This window comes from Oncorhynchus mykiss, chromosome 1 (genome assembly GCF_057628025.1).
Source record: "Oncorhynchus mykiss isolate SJ-2025 chromosome 1, ASM5762802v1, whole genome shotgun sequence".
Classification (NCBI taxonomy): domain Eukaryota; kingdom Metazoa; phylum Chordata; class Actinopteri; order Salmoniformes; family Salmonidae; genus Oncorhynchus; species Oncorhynchus mykiss.
In genome coordinates, this window is record NC_143022.1 from 60,220,664 (window position 1) to 60,238,351 (window position 17,688).

Genomic DNA, 17,688 nt, shown 5'->3' on the forward strand with positions numbered 1-17,688 from the left:
ATGCAAGCTTCACAAATTTATTTTAATTGTTAAAACAGGCTTGATGTTTTATGCTAGATCCTCTCACACAAAACACCAAAAAATGGCCAGAAACAGTAGATCCAGCTCACCTGCTTTTACACTGTGATTTGAATATTACATGTTCAGTGTTTCTCTTGAATTGTTGTATATATATATATATATTTTTTTTTAAAGGAATACTTTCACCATAGTTGGTTGACCTTAAAATGAGGGCCTGACGTGAATTAATCACTACACACATGAAAAAACATGATCATCTTATACTTATTGGTCTATTAACTCATTTACACCATGGAAGGCCAAAAATCCCTCCCACCAAAACAGGCTGAAATTTCATAAAGCCTTTTCAAACAGCTCTTACACTAAATGGGAATTCTCATAATTCAAACTCAGTGTGGAAATACAATGAGTATACAAAGCATTAGGAACAAATTCCAAATATTGAGTTGCACCCCTTTTGTCCACAGAACAGCCTCAATTCGTCGGGGCATGAACTCTACAAGGTGTCGAAAGCGTTCCACAGGGATGCTGGCCCATGTTGATTCCAGTGCTTGCCACAGTTGTGTCAAGTTGGCTGGATGTCTTTTGGGTGGTGGACCATTCATGATACATGGGAAATTGTTGAGTGTGAAACCTAGCAGCATTGCAGTTCTTGACACACTCAAACTGGTGCCCCATGGTACCTACTACCATACACTGTTCAAAGACACTTACATATTTTGTCTTGCCCATATTCACCTTCTGAATGGAACACATACACAATCCATGTCTCCTCCTCTTCATCGACACTGATTTTTGAAGTGTGTGTATATCTTGTTTCTCATGGTCTGGTCGTAAGATGTCTTCACTATTATTCTACAATGTATAAAATAGTAAAAACAAAAAAATGGAATGAATACGTGTGTCCAAACTTTTGACAGGTACTGTACATTGGAACTGTGTCCAACTGAAATATGCAAAAGCTCAACAGACACTCTCACAATTGGCATGCCTCTCTCTCTCTCTCTCTCTCTCTCTCTCTCTCTCAACTATCTTTCCTCTTTCTCTCCCACATGCACATGTGTCTCTCTCATCTAACAACTATTAACTATCTGGAGAAAATTTGTATAGACAGCAGACTAGAACAATCTCTGTCTGTACTTTCTAACCAGCAAAAGAATACCCAGAATAGAGGAAATGAAACAAGCTGACCTATAATATGCAAAAGCAGAATGTATCATAACAAGCCTCAGTGCGCAGTTTAAGGGGTTGTTTTTGTACTTGTAACTATAGTACTTTGTACAGTGCATTCGGAAGGTATTCAGATCCCTTGACTTTTCCACATTTTGTTAGGTTACAGCCTTATTCTAAAATGGATTAAATAGTTTTTTCCGCTCATAAATCTACACATGCTTCAAGAGGGCCACCATTGTTCCTGTTCCCAAGAAAGCTAAGGTAACTGAGCTAAACGACTACCGCCCCGTAGCACTCACTTCCGTCATCATGAAGTGCTTTGAGAGACTAGTCAAGGACCATATCACCTCCACCCTACCAGACACCCTAGACTCCAATTTGCTCCAATTTGCTTACCGCCCAAATAGGTCCACAGACGATGCAATCTCAACCACACTGCACACTGCCCTAAACCCATCTGGACAAGAGGAATACCTATGTGAGAATGCTGTTCATCGACTACAGCTCAGCATTTAACACCATTAGTACCCTCCAAACTCGTCATTAAGCTCGAGACCCTGGGTCTCGACCCCGCCCTGTGCAACTGGGTACTGGACTTCCTGACGGGCCGCCCCCAGGTGGTGAGGGTAGGTAACAACATCTCCACCCCGCTGATCCTCAACACTGGGGCCCCACAAGGGTAGCGTTCTGACCCCTCTCCTGTACTCCCTGTTCACCCACGACTGCGTGGCCACGCACGCCTCCAACTCAATCATCAAGTTTGCGGATGACACAACAGTGGTAGGCTTGATTACCAACAATGACGAGACGGCCTACAGGGTGGAGTTGAGGGCCTCGAAGTGTGGTGTCAGGAAAACTAAGGAGATGATTGTGGACTTCAGGAAACAGCAGAGGGAACACCCCCCTATCCACATCGATGGAACAGTAGTGGAGAGGGTAGTAAGTTTTAAGTTCCTCGGCGTACACATCACAGACACACTGAAATGGTCCACCCACACAGACAGCATCGTAAAGAAGGCACAGCAGCGCCTCTTCAACCTCAGGAGGCTGAAGAAATTTGGCTTGTCACCAAAAGCACTCACAAACTTCTACAGATGCACAATCGAGAGCATCCTGTCGGGCTGTATCACCGCCTGGTACGGCAACTGCTCCGCCCACAACCGTAAGGCTCTCCAGAGGGTAGTGAGGTCTGCACAATGCATCACCGGGGGCAAACTACCTGCCCTCCAGGACACCTACACCACCCGATGTCACAGGAAGGCCATAAAGATCATCAAGGACAACAACCACATGAGCCACTGCCTGTTCACCCCGCTATCATCCAGAAGGCGAGGTCAGTACAGGTGCATCAAAGCTGGGACCGAGAGATTGAAAAACAGCTTCTATCTCAAGGCCATCAGACTGTTAAACAGCCACCACTAACATTGAGTGGCTGCTGCCAACACACTGACTCAACTCCAGCCCTTTAATAATGGGAATTGATGTAAAATATATCACTAGCCACTTTAAACTATGCCACTTTGTTTACATACTCATCTCATATGTATATACTGTACTCGATACCATCTACTGCATCTTGCCTATGCCGTTCTGTACCATCACTCATTCATATATCTTTATGTACATATTCTTTATCCCTTTACACTTGTGTGTATAAGGTAGTAGTTTTGGAATTGTTAGTTAGATTACTCGTTGGTTATTACTGCATTGTCGGAACTAGAAGCACAAGCATTTCGCTACACTCGCATTAACATCTGCTAACCATGTGTATGTGACAAATACAATTTGATTTGATTTGATTTAAACACAATACCCATAATGACAAAGCAAAAATGTATTTAAAAAAAATACTGAAATATCACATTTACATAAGTATTCAGACGCTTTACTCAGTACTTTGTTGAAGGACCTTTGGTAGCGATTACAGCCTAGAGTTTTCTTGGGTATGATGCTACAAGCTTGGCACACCTGTATTTGGGGAGTTTCTCAGATTTTTCACTGCAGATCATCTCAAGCTCTGTCAGGTTGGATGGGGAGTGTTGCTACCGAGCTATTTTCAGGTCATTCCAGCAATGTTCGATCAGGTTCAAGTCCGGGCTCTGGCTGGGCCACTCAAGGACATTCAGAGACTTGTCCTGTATCACTCCTACGTTGTCTTAGTTATGTGCGTCGTTGTCCTGTTTGAAGGTGAACCTTTGCCCCAGTCTGAGGTCCTTAGTGCTCTGGAGCAGGTTTTCATCAAGGATCTCTCTGTACTTTGCTCCGTTCATCTTTGCCTCGATCCTGACTAGTCTCCCAGTACCTGCCGCTGCAAAACATCCACACAGCATGATGCTGCCACCACCATGCTTCACCATAGGGATGGTGCCAGGTTTCCTGCAGGCGTGACACTTGGCATTCAGGCCAAATAGTTCAATATTGGTTTCATTAGACCAGAGAATCTTGTTTCTCATGGTCTGATAGTCTTTAGGCGCCTTTTGTCAAACTCCAAGCGGGCTGTCATGTGCCTTTTACTGAGGAGTGGCTTCTGTCTGGCCACTACCATAAAGACCTGATTGATGTGCTGCAGAGATGGTTCCTGGAAGGTTCTCCCTCTTCCATCTTCACAGAGGAACTCTAGAGCTCTGTCAGAGTGACCATCAGTTTTTTAGTCACCTTCCTGACCAAGGCCCTTCTTCCCTGATTGCAAAGTTTGGCCAGGCAGCCAGCTTTAGGAAGAGTCTTGGTGGTTCCAAACTTCTTCTTTTTAAGAATGCCACTGTTTTCTTGGGGACCTTCAATGCTGCAGAAATGTTTGGGTACCCTTCCCCAGATCTGTGCCTTGACACAATTCTGTCTCGGAGCTCTACGGACAATTCCTTCGATCTCATGGCTTGGTTTTTGCTCTGACATGCATTGTCAACTGTGAGACCTTATATAGACAGGTCTGTGCCTTTCCAAACCATGTCCAATCAATTGAATTTACCACAGATAGACTCCAATCAAGTTGTAGAAATATCTAAAGGATGACCAATGGAAACAGGATGCACCTGAGCTGAATTTTTGAGTCTCACAGCAAGGGGTCTGAATACTTATGTAAATAAGGTATTTCAGTTTGAATTATATATTTTTTGGTGCAAAAATCTGTTTTAGCTTTGTGGGGTATTGTGTGTAAATTGCTGAGGAAATAAAGCTGTAATGTAACAAAATGTGGAAAAAGTCAAGGATACTTTCTGAAGGCACTGTTTCTTCCTGAAACAACTTCTATGATGATGTGACTACCCTTACCAAATGGGACGAAACAGGGAGGGACGTACCTGAAATAGTCCAATGTAAAACATTTAGTTGCTAAATGTTTTTATCTTTCACTAATGAATACACCCCGGTTCTTTGCTTAGCCAACTAGTGCCTAATTTGTCAGTTGAGAAGTGCTCCCACCAATAAGTGTCCACTCTGTCTCCTCTGCAGCCAATGGAGACGTGGCCCATCCTCACACCCGCCTGACTGTCAATGCCCCCCACCTTTCCTACATGTGCGAGGTGGGTGCCAATGTCACCCTGCTCTGTGCCCAGAAAGGTGCCAAGCTGCACCCCTCGGACCACCTGCATCAAAGCTGGCTTTTCACCCCCCACTCAGCTGAGCATTGCCATGACAAGGTGCACCCCCGCGAACACAATCACCGGGGCAACCATTCCAGTGCGGCGCTTCCTTGGGGGGTAAAGTACGGGGCAAGCGAAGAGTCTTTCTGGGTGCAACTACAGCTTGTGAACAATTCTGACCAAGGGCGTTACTGCTGCCTCTCCCTGGATATTAACAATGGCAAGGTGGTGCAGAGGACGCATAGCCACATCTTTCTCACTATCACACCTCGTAAGGCCATGTGTGTGTGTGTGTCACTGTGTGTGTGTGTGTGTGTGTGTGTGTGTGTGTGTGTGTGTGTGCGTGCGTGCGTGCGTGCGTGCGTGCGTGCGTGCGTGCGTGCGTGTGAGAGAGAGAGAGAGAAAGAGTGAGAGCGAAAATGTGTGTTTTGAGTTTTTGTGTGTGTTTGAATTCACGTCTGTCAATTGTTTAATATTTGTGTGTGTGTGTGCACGGTGCAACTACGAGTCAATTCTTATCATGACATTTAAAATGCTAAACTGTCTTGTATGTCTCCTCATCTCTCTGTAGGGAAAAGAGATGAGGCGAAATGCACTCTATTGGACATCAAGCCAGCAGAAGGTATACTTTATTCACATGGACAATTGTACCTGCCTCCAGCACAGGGATGGGCAACTCCAGTCCTTGGGCGCCGGAGTGGTGTCACACTTTTTCCCCATCCCTAGCAAGCAAAGCTGATTAAACTAATTGCATTCTAAACCTAAGGTCATGATTAGTTGATTATTGGAGTCACCTGCCTATACAAAAAAATGCTATATAGTGTGTAAATAAGTAATTAAGTAACTTGTGCAGGACGGAATGGCTCAAAAGGCAGGAGCCCATCTACTGTTTCTGTAGCGTGAGGCAGCTTGATGGACAAGTACACCCACTGGACAGGACGCTAGTGTATTGTATGGCCTTGCCCCCAATCCATTTCCTTAACGCTGAGTGCCAAGCAGAGATGCATCAGATCCTATTTTTATAGTATTTGGTATGACTCGGCCAGGGATTGGACTCACGACCTTCCATTCTCAGCGCAGACACTCTAACCACAAGGCCAATGAGTTGGTATAAATACTATAGTTGTCACTGTAATGTTTCTGCTGACTTTACTGTAGTATTCACTGTAGTGTTTTTGCGGACTAAAGATGGGTGTTTGGTATAAAGGGGCCAATCAGCATCCTCTCAGAAACAATGGGTGGGTTTAGGACAAAATCCGACATGTGCGTTGAATTAGGCTGTCCTCTGGTTGGTTGAAAGAGATCCAACCACAGATCAGTTAGTTTTAAATAATGCCCCTCATTACAGGCTCAAACTGTTTCAATGAGGAAGAAGTTTAGACTGACATAGAATGGAAATAGAATGGTGGACACGGCGATCAGGCTGGTTCCATCAGGCTAAGTAAAATGCTCTTTGAGGTTAATTTTGCCCCTGGTCTATTTACAGTATCCTCAGGGTCAGTGACTGCAGGCCTGGCCACAGCTGCTTGCATCATGGCTATTCTCTCTTTGCCCATCATCATGGTGTTAGTGTACAAGCAAAGACAATCCGCCCAGTCCAGCCAACGTGAGTAACAAAGACATACGCGTGCAACACACACAAACACACACACACACACACACACACACACACACACACACACACAGTTTAAACTCATTTCCTCTACACTAGCAAGTATGACATTAGGGAATAAACATGCATAGATTTAGCACACTGCTTTGTTGTCTGATAATGGGCCATTTCCCTTTCCCCCTCCCAGGTGCACACGAGCTGGTGAGAATGGACAGGTGAGTTGAGTTTTGCACAGCCCAGACGACAGCTATGGCTTCCCTCTGACATTAGGCTAAAACTAACCACATACATACTTCCATAACGCTGTTGATAACACAGATACAAAGTGGTAATCACACTGTTATGTACAGTATGTATGTATTCATGTATAGTCAACTCTTGATATAAGTATGCAATGTCTTGAGAACTTGTAAATGTGCACTCACCGACTCATACAACTGGAGGAATGTAAAAATAATGTACTTGAATTGGGACTGATGAAGTGCACTGCACAGAGGGAGTTTACACTTAATATAATACTGTATGTATCGGATAGCAGTTGTGTACTATACAATACTGTATATGTTTTCTGTATACATCTATCTGGTAGTTTCTTCCCTCTCCCCTGTGTGTGTCTCTCCTCAGTGAAGCTGCGGGCCATGAGAACCCAGTATTTCTGGGGGTCTCACCCCCAGGCCAGGCTAAGACCAGGACTGTGTCTCAAATCATGACCAGGCAGTCCTCAGAGACAGGCCGACACCTGCTACTGTCCGACCCTGGCACCCCCCTATCTCCTCCCGCACACGGAGTTGTCTTCTTCCCAGAACAGGGTAAGACACGTACACACAGGATATAACACACATACACGCACGAATGCATGGATGCTCATGCACACACACATGCAGACACGCGCTTTGGTACTATTTTCACAAGCAACACGTGTAACGCAGCCAGTCTTGCGTTCAAAAACATTTGTTGTACAGTGCATTCATTTTGTTTGTAGACTTCTTTCAACACAACCTTTGATCCAAAATACAATATTACTGTGAAATATAATGAGTCAATTGGTTTAATCAACAAAACACAACATCATGTTAGCTTCTCAATTGTGTTATTTTAACAATAAATTAATCCAATAATGAAAAAATTAAGATACATGCTTCAACATTTACGTTTGAATGTAGTATGCTACAGTTCTGTAAATTACAATGTTTACCCTGTATTCACATTAGGCAATACACTTGCTTTACCCACAAATTTGACTGAACATCTTTTCGATAATTTCTATCCCATGTGTCATCATTGAAGACATCTTTCAAATGAAAGAATGAAATAAACTATGTTTAGCAGGCACTACTAGTTTGCATCAAGCCTGTCTTGAGCATTTGGCCATATGTTCTCATCGAAATCGCAGGATATATCCACATTGTTCATGCACCTGGCGAAACACCTTTTGGCATGGCGAATCCAAGCATGACATACAGTACCAGTCAAAAGTTTGGACACACCTACTCATTCAAGGATTTTTATTTATTTGTACTATTTTCTACATTTGAGAATAATAGTGAAGACATCAAAACTATGAAATAACACATTTGTAATCATGTAGTAACCAAAAAAGTGTTAAACAAATGAAATTATATTTTAGATTCTTCAAAGTAGCCACCCTTTGCCTTGATAACAGCTTTGCACACTCCTGGCATTCTCTCAACCAGCTCACCTGGAATGCTTTTCCATAGGTATTGAAGGAATTCCCACATGTGCTGAGCAGTTGTGGGCTGCTTTTCCTTCACTCTGCGGTCCAACTCGGGGCTCCCGAGTGCTAAAGGTGTCACTACAGACCCTGGTTTGTTTCCAGGCTGTATCACAACTGGCCGTGATTGGGAGTCCCAATTGGCCCAGTGTCATCCGGGTTATGGTTTGGCCGTCATTGTAAATAAGAATTTGTTCTTAACTGACTTGCCTAGTTAAATAAGGGTTAAATAAATTAACCATCTCAATTGGGTTGAGGTTGGGTGATTGTGGAGCCCAGGTCATCTGGAGGCGTGTTGGGTCATTGTCCGATGGAAAAACAAATGATAGTCCCACTAAGCGCAAACCAGATGGGATGGCGTATCGCTGCAGAATGCTGTGGTAGCCATGCTGGTTAAGCGTGCCTTGAATTCTAAATAAATCACAGACAGTGTCAACAGCAAAGCACCATCACACCTCCTCCTCCATACTTCATGGTGGGCACCACACATACGGAGATCATCCGTTCACCTACTCTGCATCTCACAAAGACAGCAGTTTGAACCAAAAATCAAATTTGGACTCATCAGACCAAAGGACAGATTTCCACTGGTCTAATGTCCATTGCTCGTGTTTTTTGGCCCAACAAGTCTCTTATTATTATTGTGGTATTGACTGACCTTCATGTCTTAAAGTAATGATGGACTGTCATTTCTCTTCGCTTATTTGAGTTGTTCTTGACATAATATAAACTTGGTATTTTACCAAATAGGGCTATCTTCTGTATATCACCCCTACCTTGTCACAACACAACTGATTGGCTCAAAGGCATTCCACAAATTAACAAGGCACACCTGTTAATTGAAATGCATTCCAGGTGACCTCATGAAGCTGGTTGAATCTCATGAAGCTGGTTGAGAGAATTCCAAGAGTGTGCAAAGCTGTCAACAAGGCAAAGGGTGGCTACTTTGAAGAATCTCAAATATAACATATATTTTGATTTGTTTAACACTTTTTGGGTTACTACATGATTCCATATGTGTTATTTCATAGTCTTGATAGTCTTCACTATTATTCAACAATGTAGAAAACAGTACAAATATAGAATGGAATCAATAGGTGTGTCCAAACTTTTGACTGGTACTGTAGGTCTGTATTGAAATCATTGCATGCTTTATCCATGGCCCGAAGGAGGGTGGTACGCTCATGTGGATGGCAATCATACATTTTCTTCCTGTATTGTAATTGTGTATTGTACTTATGTATTGTAGTGGTCATGTACGTGGCTCAGTTCACATGAACGTGTCACTAGCAACACTGGAGTTTTGGGTTTGATTCCCACTGGGGTCACACACTAGTGTGGACTGTTGTCACTTTGGATAAAATTGTCTGTTACTTAAATGGAAAATATATGACCATATTACAGTACCGTTTACTGTATAGGGAATGTTTTGGAGTTTCTGGATTATTTGCGTGTTTGCATTGATATTGTATTACTGCACTCTAGGAGCTAGAAACACAAGCATTTTGCTGCACCTGCTGTAACATAAGCTAATCTATGTACGCAACCAATACACTTTGATTTGTTATATACCGTGCATCTCTGATCTTGTCAATATATTTAAGCCTTGAGAAAATTGAGACATGGATTGTGTATGTGTGCCATTCAGAGGGCAAATTGGTAAGACAAAATATTTTTATGCCTTTGAACAGGATATGGTAGTAGGTGCCAGGTGCACCGATTTGTGTCAAGAACTGCAACACCGCTGATTTTTTCACACTCAACAGTTTCCTGTGTGTATCAACAATGGTCCACCACCCAAAGGACATCCAGCCAACTTGACACAACGGTGTAAAGCATTGGCGTCAACATCAACCAGCATCCCTGTGGATGATATCTAAAGTAATGTGAGCATTGCCTTGTGAAAGACACTTACTTTAGATGAAGATGTATTGCAATGTGAAACAAGTATTTCTAGATGGAACACTTATTAACTTTGGTGAAAAAGTGACTGTATGATTTTGAGTTTTGAAACAAGAGTTTACCACAAACTTGTGAAAATTGCACCAAAAGCGAGAAAAAAAATGTAAATACACAAATGGCCACCTTCCACACGCATGCAAGTACATACACATAGCTGTTGACACAGAGAAGCAGACAGCCAAGTATTGATATTGCACAAGAGTTGACTGCTGTCATTTTAATTTCCACACAAACGCAACCAAAGTCTGACGTAATATAAGCTTACCATTGCTTTACACGCCTGTCACAGCACAGAGCATGAAACATCCAGCTTATGAAGGCTAAAACACACACACACACACACACACACACACAGCTGGCTTTAGTGTGACGTGACTAAGGAAACTGGTATGCACAAAAAGTCGAATCCAGTTTCACTCCCCATTCCCACTCCCCACTGGATAGAGCATGGCTGCACCACAACATTTACCTCCTCTGACTCTCTTAATGTCCAGACCTGGGTTAAAATACTATTCAAAATCTTTCAAATATTTTAAGTATTTGCTATAGCCTACTTGGAGTCCCAGATGAGCAGCATTCACAGTTTTGCAACTATTCTTCTGGTTCAATTGAGCCAGGCAAGTTCAATCATGCCCTTTATTCCTGGGGAACCTGTTCAGACGTTCACAGCATTCCGAGGTGGATTGCCCGGTTTCCTGGTAGCCAAGTCTTGGTGGAACAGAGAGGAGAGAGGGCCCGTCTTAGATAGAAAGGCTTGTTCAGCAGCTGATTCTCTAACGCATACATACACAGGCTCACTTCATGTTTTCTGCTTAAAAATAATAGCCCATGCTGACCTTCAACTCAGTGGAATTTTAGCATCAATAGTTTCCGCTTTCTTTTTCAGAGTTTCACAACACTGGTCTAGAACCTCTTTCTGGTTCTGCTTTTGACTGACACATCTTCTTCGTCCTATTCTATGAAATCCAGACTGTCTGTAGAATTGCTTGTGTCTTGTACAGAATGTGCAGTATTCTTTATCTATTTTGGGGGGACTGTGTTGGCAAAGTATTGAAACATTTATGTACAAAGATTTAGTTTCCTCATCAGTCACAAATGTTCCCTAAGCAAACCAATATTACAACAGACCAACTTACAGTATCTGATGCAGTAACTAACTTCCCTCTCTTGGTGTGTGTACAGTGAGCTCCAAAAGTATTGGGACAGTGACTAATTTTTGTTGTTATTTTGGCTCTGTACTCTAGCACTTTGAATTTGAAATTATACAATGACTAAGGTTAAAGTGCAGACTGTCAGCTTTAATGTGAGGGTATTTTCATCCATATAACTGTTTAGAAATTACAGCACTTTTTGTACATAGTCCCCCAATTTTAGGGGACCAAAAAGTATTGGGACAAATTCACTTATGTACTGTATATTAAAGTAGTCAAACGTTTAGTATTTGATGCCATAGTCCTAGCACGCAATGATTACATCAAGCCAGGCCTAGTCGCCCAACATCAGTGCCCGACCTCACTAAGGCTCTTGTAGATGAATGGAAGCAAATCCCCATGACAATGTTCCAACCATCTAGTGGAAGGCCTTCCCAGGAGAGTGTAGGCTTTATAGCAGCAAAGGGGGGACCAACTCCATATTAATGCCCATGATTTTGGAAATAGATGTTTGACGAGCAGGTGTCCACATACTTTTGGTCATGTAGTGTATCATACTACACCCAAAAATGCTAACCTTCCATGTTATTGTAATGGTGAGAGGTTAGCATGTCTTGGGGGTATGATATTTGTACACCTGTAACTTACTCACTCATCATTATCCATTCATGCAGGACTATACGTAAGCATGGTAGCATCCACATTAATGTAGACATGTTTATAAATATTATATTCTTATTTAGAATACAAGTGACTCCAAAATGACATCATTATTATTTACCATTAATTTCTATTGGGCACGAAATCTGAAACTCAACCAAAACAAACACCAAATGCACCCAACAAGTTTGTAGAGTCACAAGCTAGATGAATTCATTGCGTGCTAGGAATACTGAATGTTTGACTACTTACACAAGTCAATTTGTCCCAATACTTTTGGTCCCCTAAAATGGTGGGACTGTGTACAAAAAGTGTTGTACTTTCTAAATGGTTCACCCACTATGGGTGAAAATGTCCTCAAATTAAAGTGGTCAGTCTGTACTTTAACCTCATAGTCAATGTATCATTTCAAATCCAAAGTGCTGGAGTAGAGAGCCAAAAGAACCAAACATTTGTCACTGTCCCAATACTTTTGGAGCTCACTGCATGCGCGTGTGTTTTCTAGATCCCATCCTAGAGTCTCCTGATTTCCTGCATGTGTAGAGAGAAGCAGTCAATGGCTCCCTAACCCAGAAACACCTTGTGGTTAGTTATTCATCGTCACTCTGCCATGTCACCCTGAAGCCTGTCTCACAACCTTCTCTGCTGGGGGAGCTCTCTCTCTCTGTGTACCGCATCCTGGATGGATGGGAGAGGGAAGGAGGGGACAGTTTCTTCTAAAATAAATGTTCCACCTGCAACAACAACTGGAGGAGGCCAAAGAGGGGGGGGGGGGATTTGTTCTCGACACTTGTGTTGCAGTGGGGGCCCGCTAAGTATGTGACGCACCGTCTGACCACTGACGACAGCTCAAGGACCAGCAGGTGCTCCTGATCTGATGTCCCAGGACTGTACTGAGGAGGATGGGGGGAGTGTGGGTGCAGGGTGGGCGGTAGAGGATACAAAGCAACTCCTGTGGACTCTTGATGATATGCTCCTCACCATTTCCCTCACCATTTTCCCCCATATAGGGCCCGTTCCCCGGACACAGATTAAGCATCAATCTAGACAGAAAACAGTGTAAACTTTGGTTTAGACATTTGTTTTCCACTAATATTTGATAAACCTATTTTTCAGTGGCAATTGACGAGACTGACTAGACAGACCTAGAAAAAACGAACTGAACGAAAGTGATTTTTCAATACAGTTGACTAAAATGAGACACGACAACATCTACCTATCTCTGTAGTGGACAGGACAATCGTAGACTCTTTAGTGGACAGGACAATCGTTTTTGAACGTTTTTGAACAAATCTAGCACTTTTCAGTGATAAGCACAATTAATATTAGCAGGACAGATGTAGTTATTTTCAGCAGTGGGAAGGATGCACCACACCCGGCACACACAACCTCCATCAGCTGGTGAGCTGGGGGGGAGCAAGCGATGAGTGTGGACAGGCTTCGCTCCAGCTCCGTCTTCGATTAGACACATTGCGCAGGCAACTCTTCTTAATTTCCCGACATTGCGCAGGCAACTCTTCTTAATTTCCCGTAGCTAACCAGTCACCACTAGCATTCTAGTCAGCTACCCTTTGCCTGGTTAAGAAACACAAGCTGCTTTACAAAATGTAAAACAATAGCAGCATTGAGTTGAACAGTGCAACTACAGTCTAGCGATGTTCTTCTCTTCCTTGAGTAGAGAAAAGTAAGCTGTTTTTTGAATTTGTAGTCTTCGCGCAACCCTCCCACCTTCCCCACTGCCTTTCATAGGCAGGTTCTGTAGCCAAGTCTCCCTCTTTTCCTCAGACAAAACGCTTGATGCTAGCCCTTACTGTTCAAAAGATATGACCCAGCTCTATGTTGTTTCTTTTTATTGTGCATTGGCGGGTTGCATTTTATATTCATAAAGAATATTGTGGGCCGTGCTAAAAGTAGGCTACTTGCGGACCAGACCGTTAACCATTTGTTTAGACTACACCTTGTTCAGTCATGTTACCTCAATAGCTAGCTATAGCTAACAAACTGGGGCTCGTTCAGCAGTATGAAACTTTTTGGAATGTTCAGATAGAAATATGCTATGTAGAACAAACATGCCTCTGACATTTTTCTACTGAACGTGGCTCTGGTATTACCAGTAGCCCACTGTATATGCAAACATTCGGTGGCACAGAAAGAAAAGAAGAAAGGGATTGCAAAAAATTGATTGACTAAATTCTTCTTGCCACTACACCTATATCTGACTCGGTAAATAGAGTTAATGTGCACCCAGTGACTCGAGCACTGGGACTTTGTGTGTGTGTGTGTGTGTGTGTGTGTGTGTGTGTGTGTGTGTGTGTGTGTGTGTGTGTGATATCTATGCAATATGAATTATGTGAATAAAATGAAAGAGCATTTAGTTGACTAAAATGGCCCATTGTTTTCTTCATTTTGACAATAACTAGATTAAATCATTATTAAAAAAATGTTTTACTAAGACGTAATATTTTTGTCAAAATTACTAAGACTAGACTAAATCTAAAAAAGAGGGACACAATTAAATGGAGATTCTCCATTGAAAGTGCTTCTTAGTCCAACACCATTAGCTTTATCTGTGTCCTGGAAACTGGCCCATAGTGTTCTACTTCTTTCTATGATGATTCCCTCTTCCTATGGCTCTGATATGCATATTCAGCACATTTGCTTGTGCCAAAGTGATCAGGGTAGTAAGAGGTACCCATGTGCTGACAGTAGTCTTTTAAGGCCATTTCCAACCAGCCTTAAACAATTGTTTCTAAAAATGTGTTTCACTGAGCTGTTGTAACGAGACCAAAGCCCCACTTTTATTTATCTAAACGTCCCATTCTTGTGTTGTTCCTCTTTCCCCTTTTATATATTTCACTACCTAAAATACTGTGTTTCTGTAACCCCCCTCCATCCCTTCCCTTTCCTCGCTCTTATTCCTTCCCACACCCTTCTCTGCACGTAACAATGTCCAAATATTCAACCAGTACTAGAAACTGTCAAATAAATATTAGAGATATATTGCTATGCTGGATGGTCTGTTTTTGAAGAGAAGTGTCAATTTTGGCTAGTGGATGGATCTAGTAACCCAAACTCAACGAGCCAAATGCCTTCACTGCCAAGATGACCAACGTGTTTATTCCATGGTGTTCTTGTGTTTACTGTTTTGTGATATCCTTTGGCATATTTTGTGCTTATACTTGATTATTTGTTATCTTTATGTTTATCTATCTGTAAGTATACATAATCGAATACTACTGTAGATATTAGATAAGGGGTGTTCAGTGAATTGTAAAAAAAACCACCCTGAAATTAGTAGTGTGTGTGTGTGTGTGTGTGTGTGTGTGTGTGTGTGTGTGTGTGTGTGTGCGTGTGTGTGTGTGTGTGTGTGCGTGTGTGTGTAATAGCCAAACAGCAGCAGCTTTGGCAACACCATATGAAATAAAGCCTTTCCCAAAAATAATGAAATAAAATGCTGATGTAATTTTTTTCTATAATAAATCGGCGCTCTTAAACCTTTCTGTTTGTGTTTTCAGTCATTTATCACTGAGCATAATATACACTCACTGGCTGGCAGGTTTCCCAATGCTACAAGAACATGTTGTTCTAGTAGGCCAAGGAGGGACCTATTATTTATGGGTGATTTTACAGAATAGGTGTGTCGTGTCTGAACTACCATTAAATGTGAAGACTTATTTATATCAAATCAGTTCTCTAGGTCTAATTATTATGTGATTAAACTAATCATGTAAACATTAATTAACTAGGAAGTCGGGGCACCACGGAAAATGTTGAGATTACAAAGTTATACTTTTCCGAATATAACTCTTCAGATATTTTAATATCTGATCAATTGGTCTTCTATTATTGAATTATTAATTGCCTCATCAGTTCTCATTACTGGAAGTTGTAAACCATTGGATATTTGCACGAATCCTGGCCAAAATCATGAATCAGCGATATACAAATTGGCTTAATTATTCATTTACTAACAACTAAATAATCACACAGAATTACATAGCAAACAAACAGTAGATATTGGTTACTAATGATGATAGAAAAGTCCCTAGTGGGCTAAGCCGATATGACGGCTTGGTAGACAAAGGAAAGGGGTGGGGACTGAGAAAGAGCAGGAAAGACAGAATGGATCCACTATACACAGTGGATAATTATAATCATTGTATTGATAATCCTTTGCAATTATTCTCGAATGAGTGGCCATTCATGTGCAATGTATATATTTACGCCCATATTTCGTTGTTGTCTTCTCTGTTGGAATCCACTCGATCGTCATGTAGAGTTCATCAGAGTTTTTGGTTAACTTTCCCAGAAGTTACAATGACATTCGTGGTTGTACTTGGTTTGAATGGATAACTCAGAGTGCCATTCGGAAATGTTCTCATAGAATAGATGCTTCGGCGGTTGTCGGTATTCTCGTTCTAGACTTGCGTAATATCTAGCTGCAGACTATTCGTTTGAGATTTGCTCCTATTCTGTAGTGATCAATAGTCTCAGAGTTGAACCATTTCCAGCTGTGTAGCCAAAACTACAGCTGTATGGCCTCCGATGGCCTATAGAATTGTAGCCATTCCAAAGTGGGTACTCTGTCCCGGCATTCTCTGACTTCTTAACCATTCGAGATGTCCGGTTTACCGTGGGTCTCTTTGGTATGAAATTTACATTTTGTCACGGGTGGTTTTATACTCTGGAGTAGAAAAGGGCAGTTCCATGGCGCCGAAGTCATGTCTATGCTCACGTGGGCGTGGCCATTGATATGGTAACTTTATATGAAAACCCATACTCCCATTTAGAAGGTTAATATCACATTACGTCTTTTCACAAATAGTTACATGTTTAATCACATACGTTTCCAATATTTAGATGTAAACCTGACAGCACTTGAAGAGATACATTTATGTGTGTTTCCTGTCCTTCATGAGAGCACCAAATGAAAAACTCATCATAACGGTCCCTTAAGTGTCCACGGACCATTCCCACATTCTCAAAAGTAGAAATATTGTTTAGTTCTCCCATTTGGGGGATTATAAGTTTTGAACTAAGATAAGCGCTTTGTTCTGGTTGACTCTCTCAATACTGCATGGCAGTTTCTACCAGGTATTTATGACCTGTTGTAAAGTCATACAACTGTGGAGAGAGAGGCAGGGAGGGCTATGATCCTCCCCCCAGGGCATATCATGACAGGTGTAAATTGCTGTCCCACCCCCCAAAAAACAATTTTTAAAAACAGCTAAGTGTCACGTCCTGACCACAGAGAGCCTTTATTGTCTATGGTGGAGTAGGTCAGGGCGTGACTGGGGGTTAGTCTAGTTTATTATTTCTATGTGGGGTTCTAGTTTTGTTTTTCTATGTTGGTGATTTTGTATGATTCCCAATTAGATTGGTAATCGTTGTCTCTAATTGGGGATCATATTTAGGTAGACTGTTTGCCACCTGTGGTTTGTGGGATATTGTTCATGTGTTGTTGCATGTTAGCACTCCATGGTCGTCACGGTTCGTTTAGTCTTTATTGTTTTGTTGTGTGGTTCACTTATTTCTAATAAAAGATGTGGAACCAAGATCACGCTGCACGTTGGTCAGAGTATGCTTCCAACGATCGTGACATTAAGTCTCCAAACTTGGGACATTTTATTAACATCATATGTTCTAATTCAATCCAAGCCAATAACAAACACATTGTTAAATTAATATATTATAAAGCCATTGTTTATACAGCTATTTCTATTGAGGTGGCTGTCCCAAACCCTGCTTCCTAAACTTAATGTTTGAAAATAAAGAAATTCAGGATTTATGTTTAACACT

At 41.9% G+C, this 17,688-nt stretch overlaps 2 protein-coding genes across 9 annotated transcripts in view; one reads left to right on the top strand and one right to left on the bottom strand.

Moving 5' to 3' along the window:
- Positions 1–15,387, top strand: part of vsir (V-set immunoregulatory receptor) — a 62,942-nt gene extending 47,555 nt beyond the window's left edge. For 4 of the 8 annotated variants that reach the window (XR_016496100.1, XR_016496099.1, XR_016496102.1 and 1 more), the window contains 7 exons: positions 4,642–5,043; positions 5,344–5,394; positions 6,259–6,378; positions 6,572–6,599; positions 7,009–7,193; positions 9,808–10,002; positions 12,395–15,387. Coding sequence is in view for 4 of the 8 variants with exons in the window: in XM_090235095.1 (XP_090091221.1) it covers positions 4,642–5,043; positions 5,344–5,394; positions 6,259–6,378; positions 6,572–6,599; positions 7,009–7,193; positions 12,395–12,432 (824 nt within the window). In the remaining 4 variants the exon portion in view is untranslated. The remainder of the gene's footprint in view (positions 1–4,641; positions 5,044–5,343; positions 5,395–6,258; positions 6,379–6,571; positions 6,600–7,008; positions 7,194–9,807; positions 10,003–12,394) is intronic. The other 4 variants (XM_090235095.1, XM_021605762.3, XM_090235101.1 and 1 more) reach the window with 1 other exon arrangement.
- Positions 1–17,688, bottom strand: part of cdh23 (cadherin-related 23) — a 646,476-nt gene that overhangs the window by 139,994 nt on the left and 488,794 nt on the right. The gene's annotated exons all lie outside the window — the stretch shown is intronic.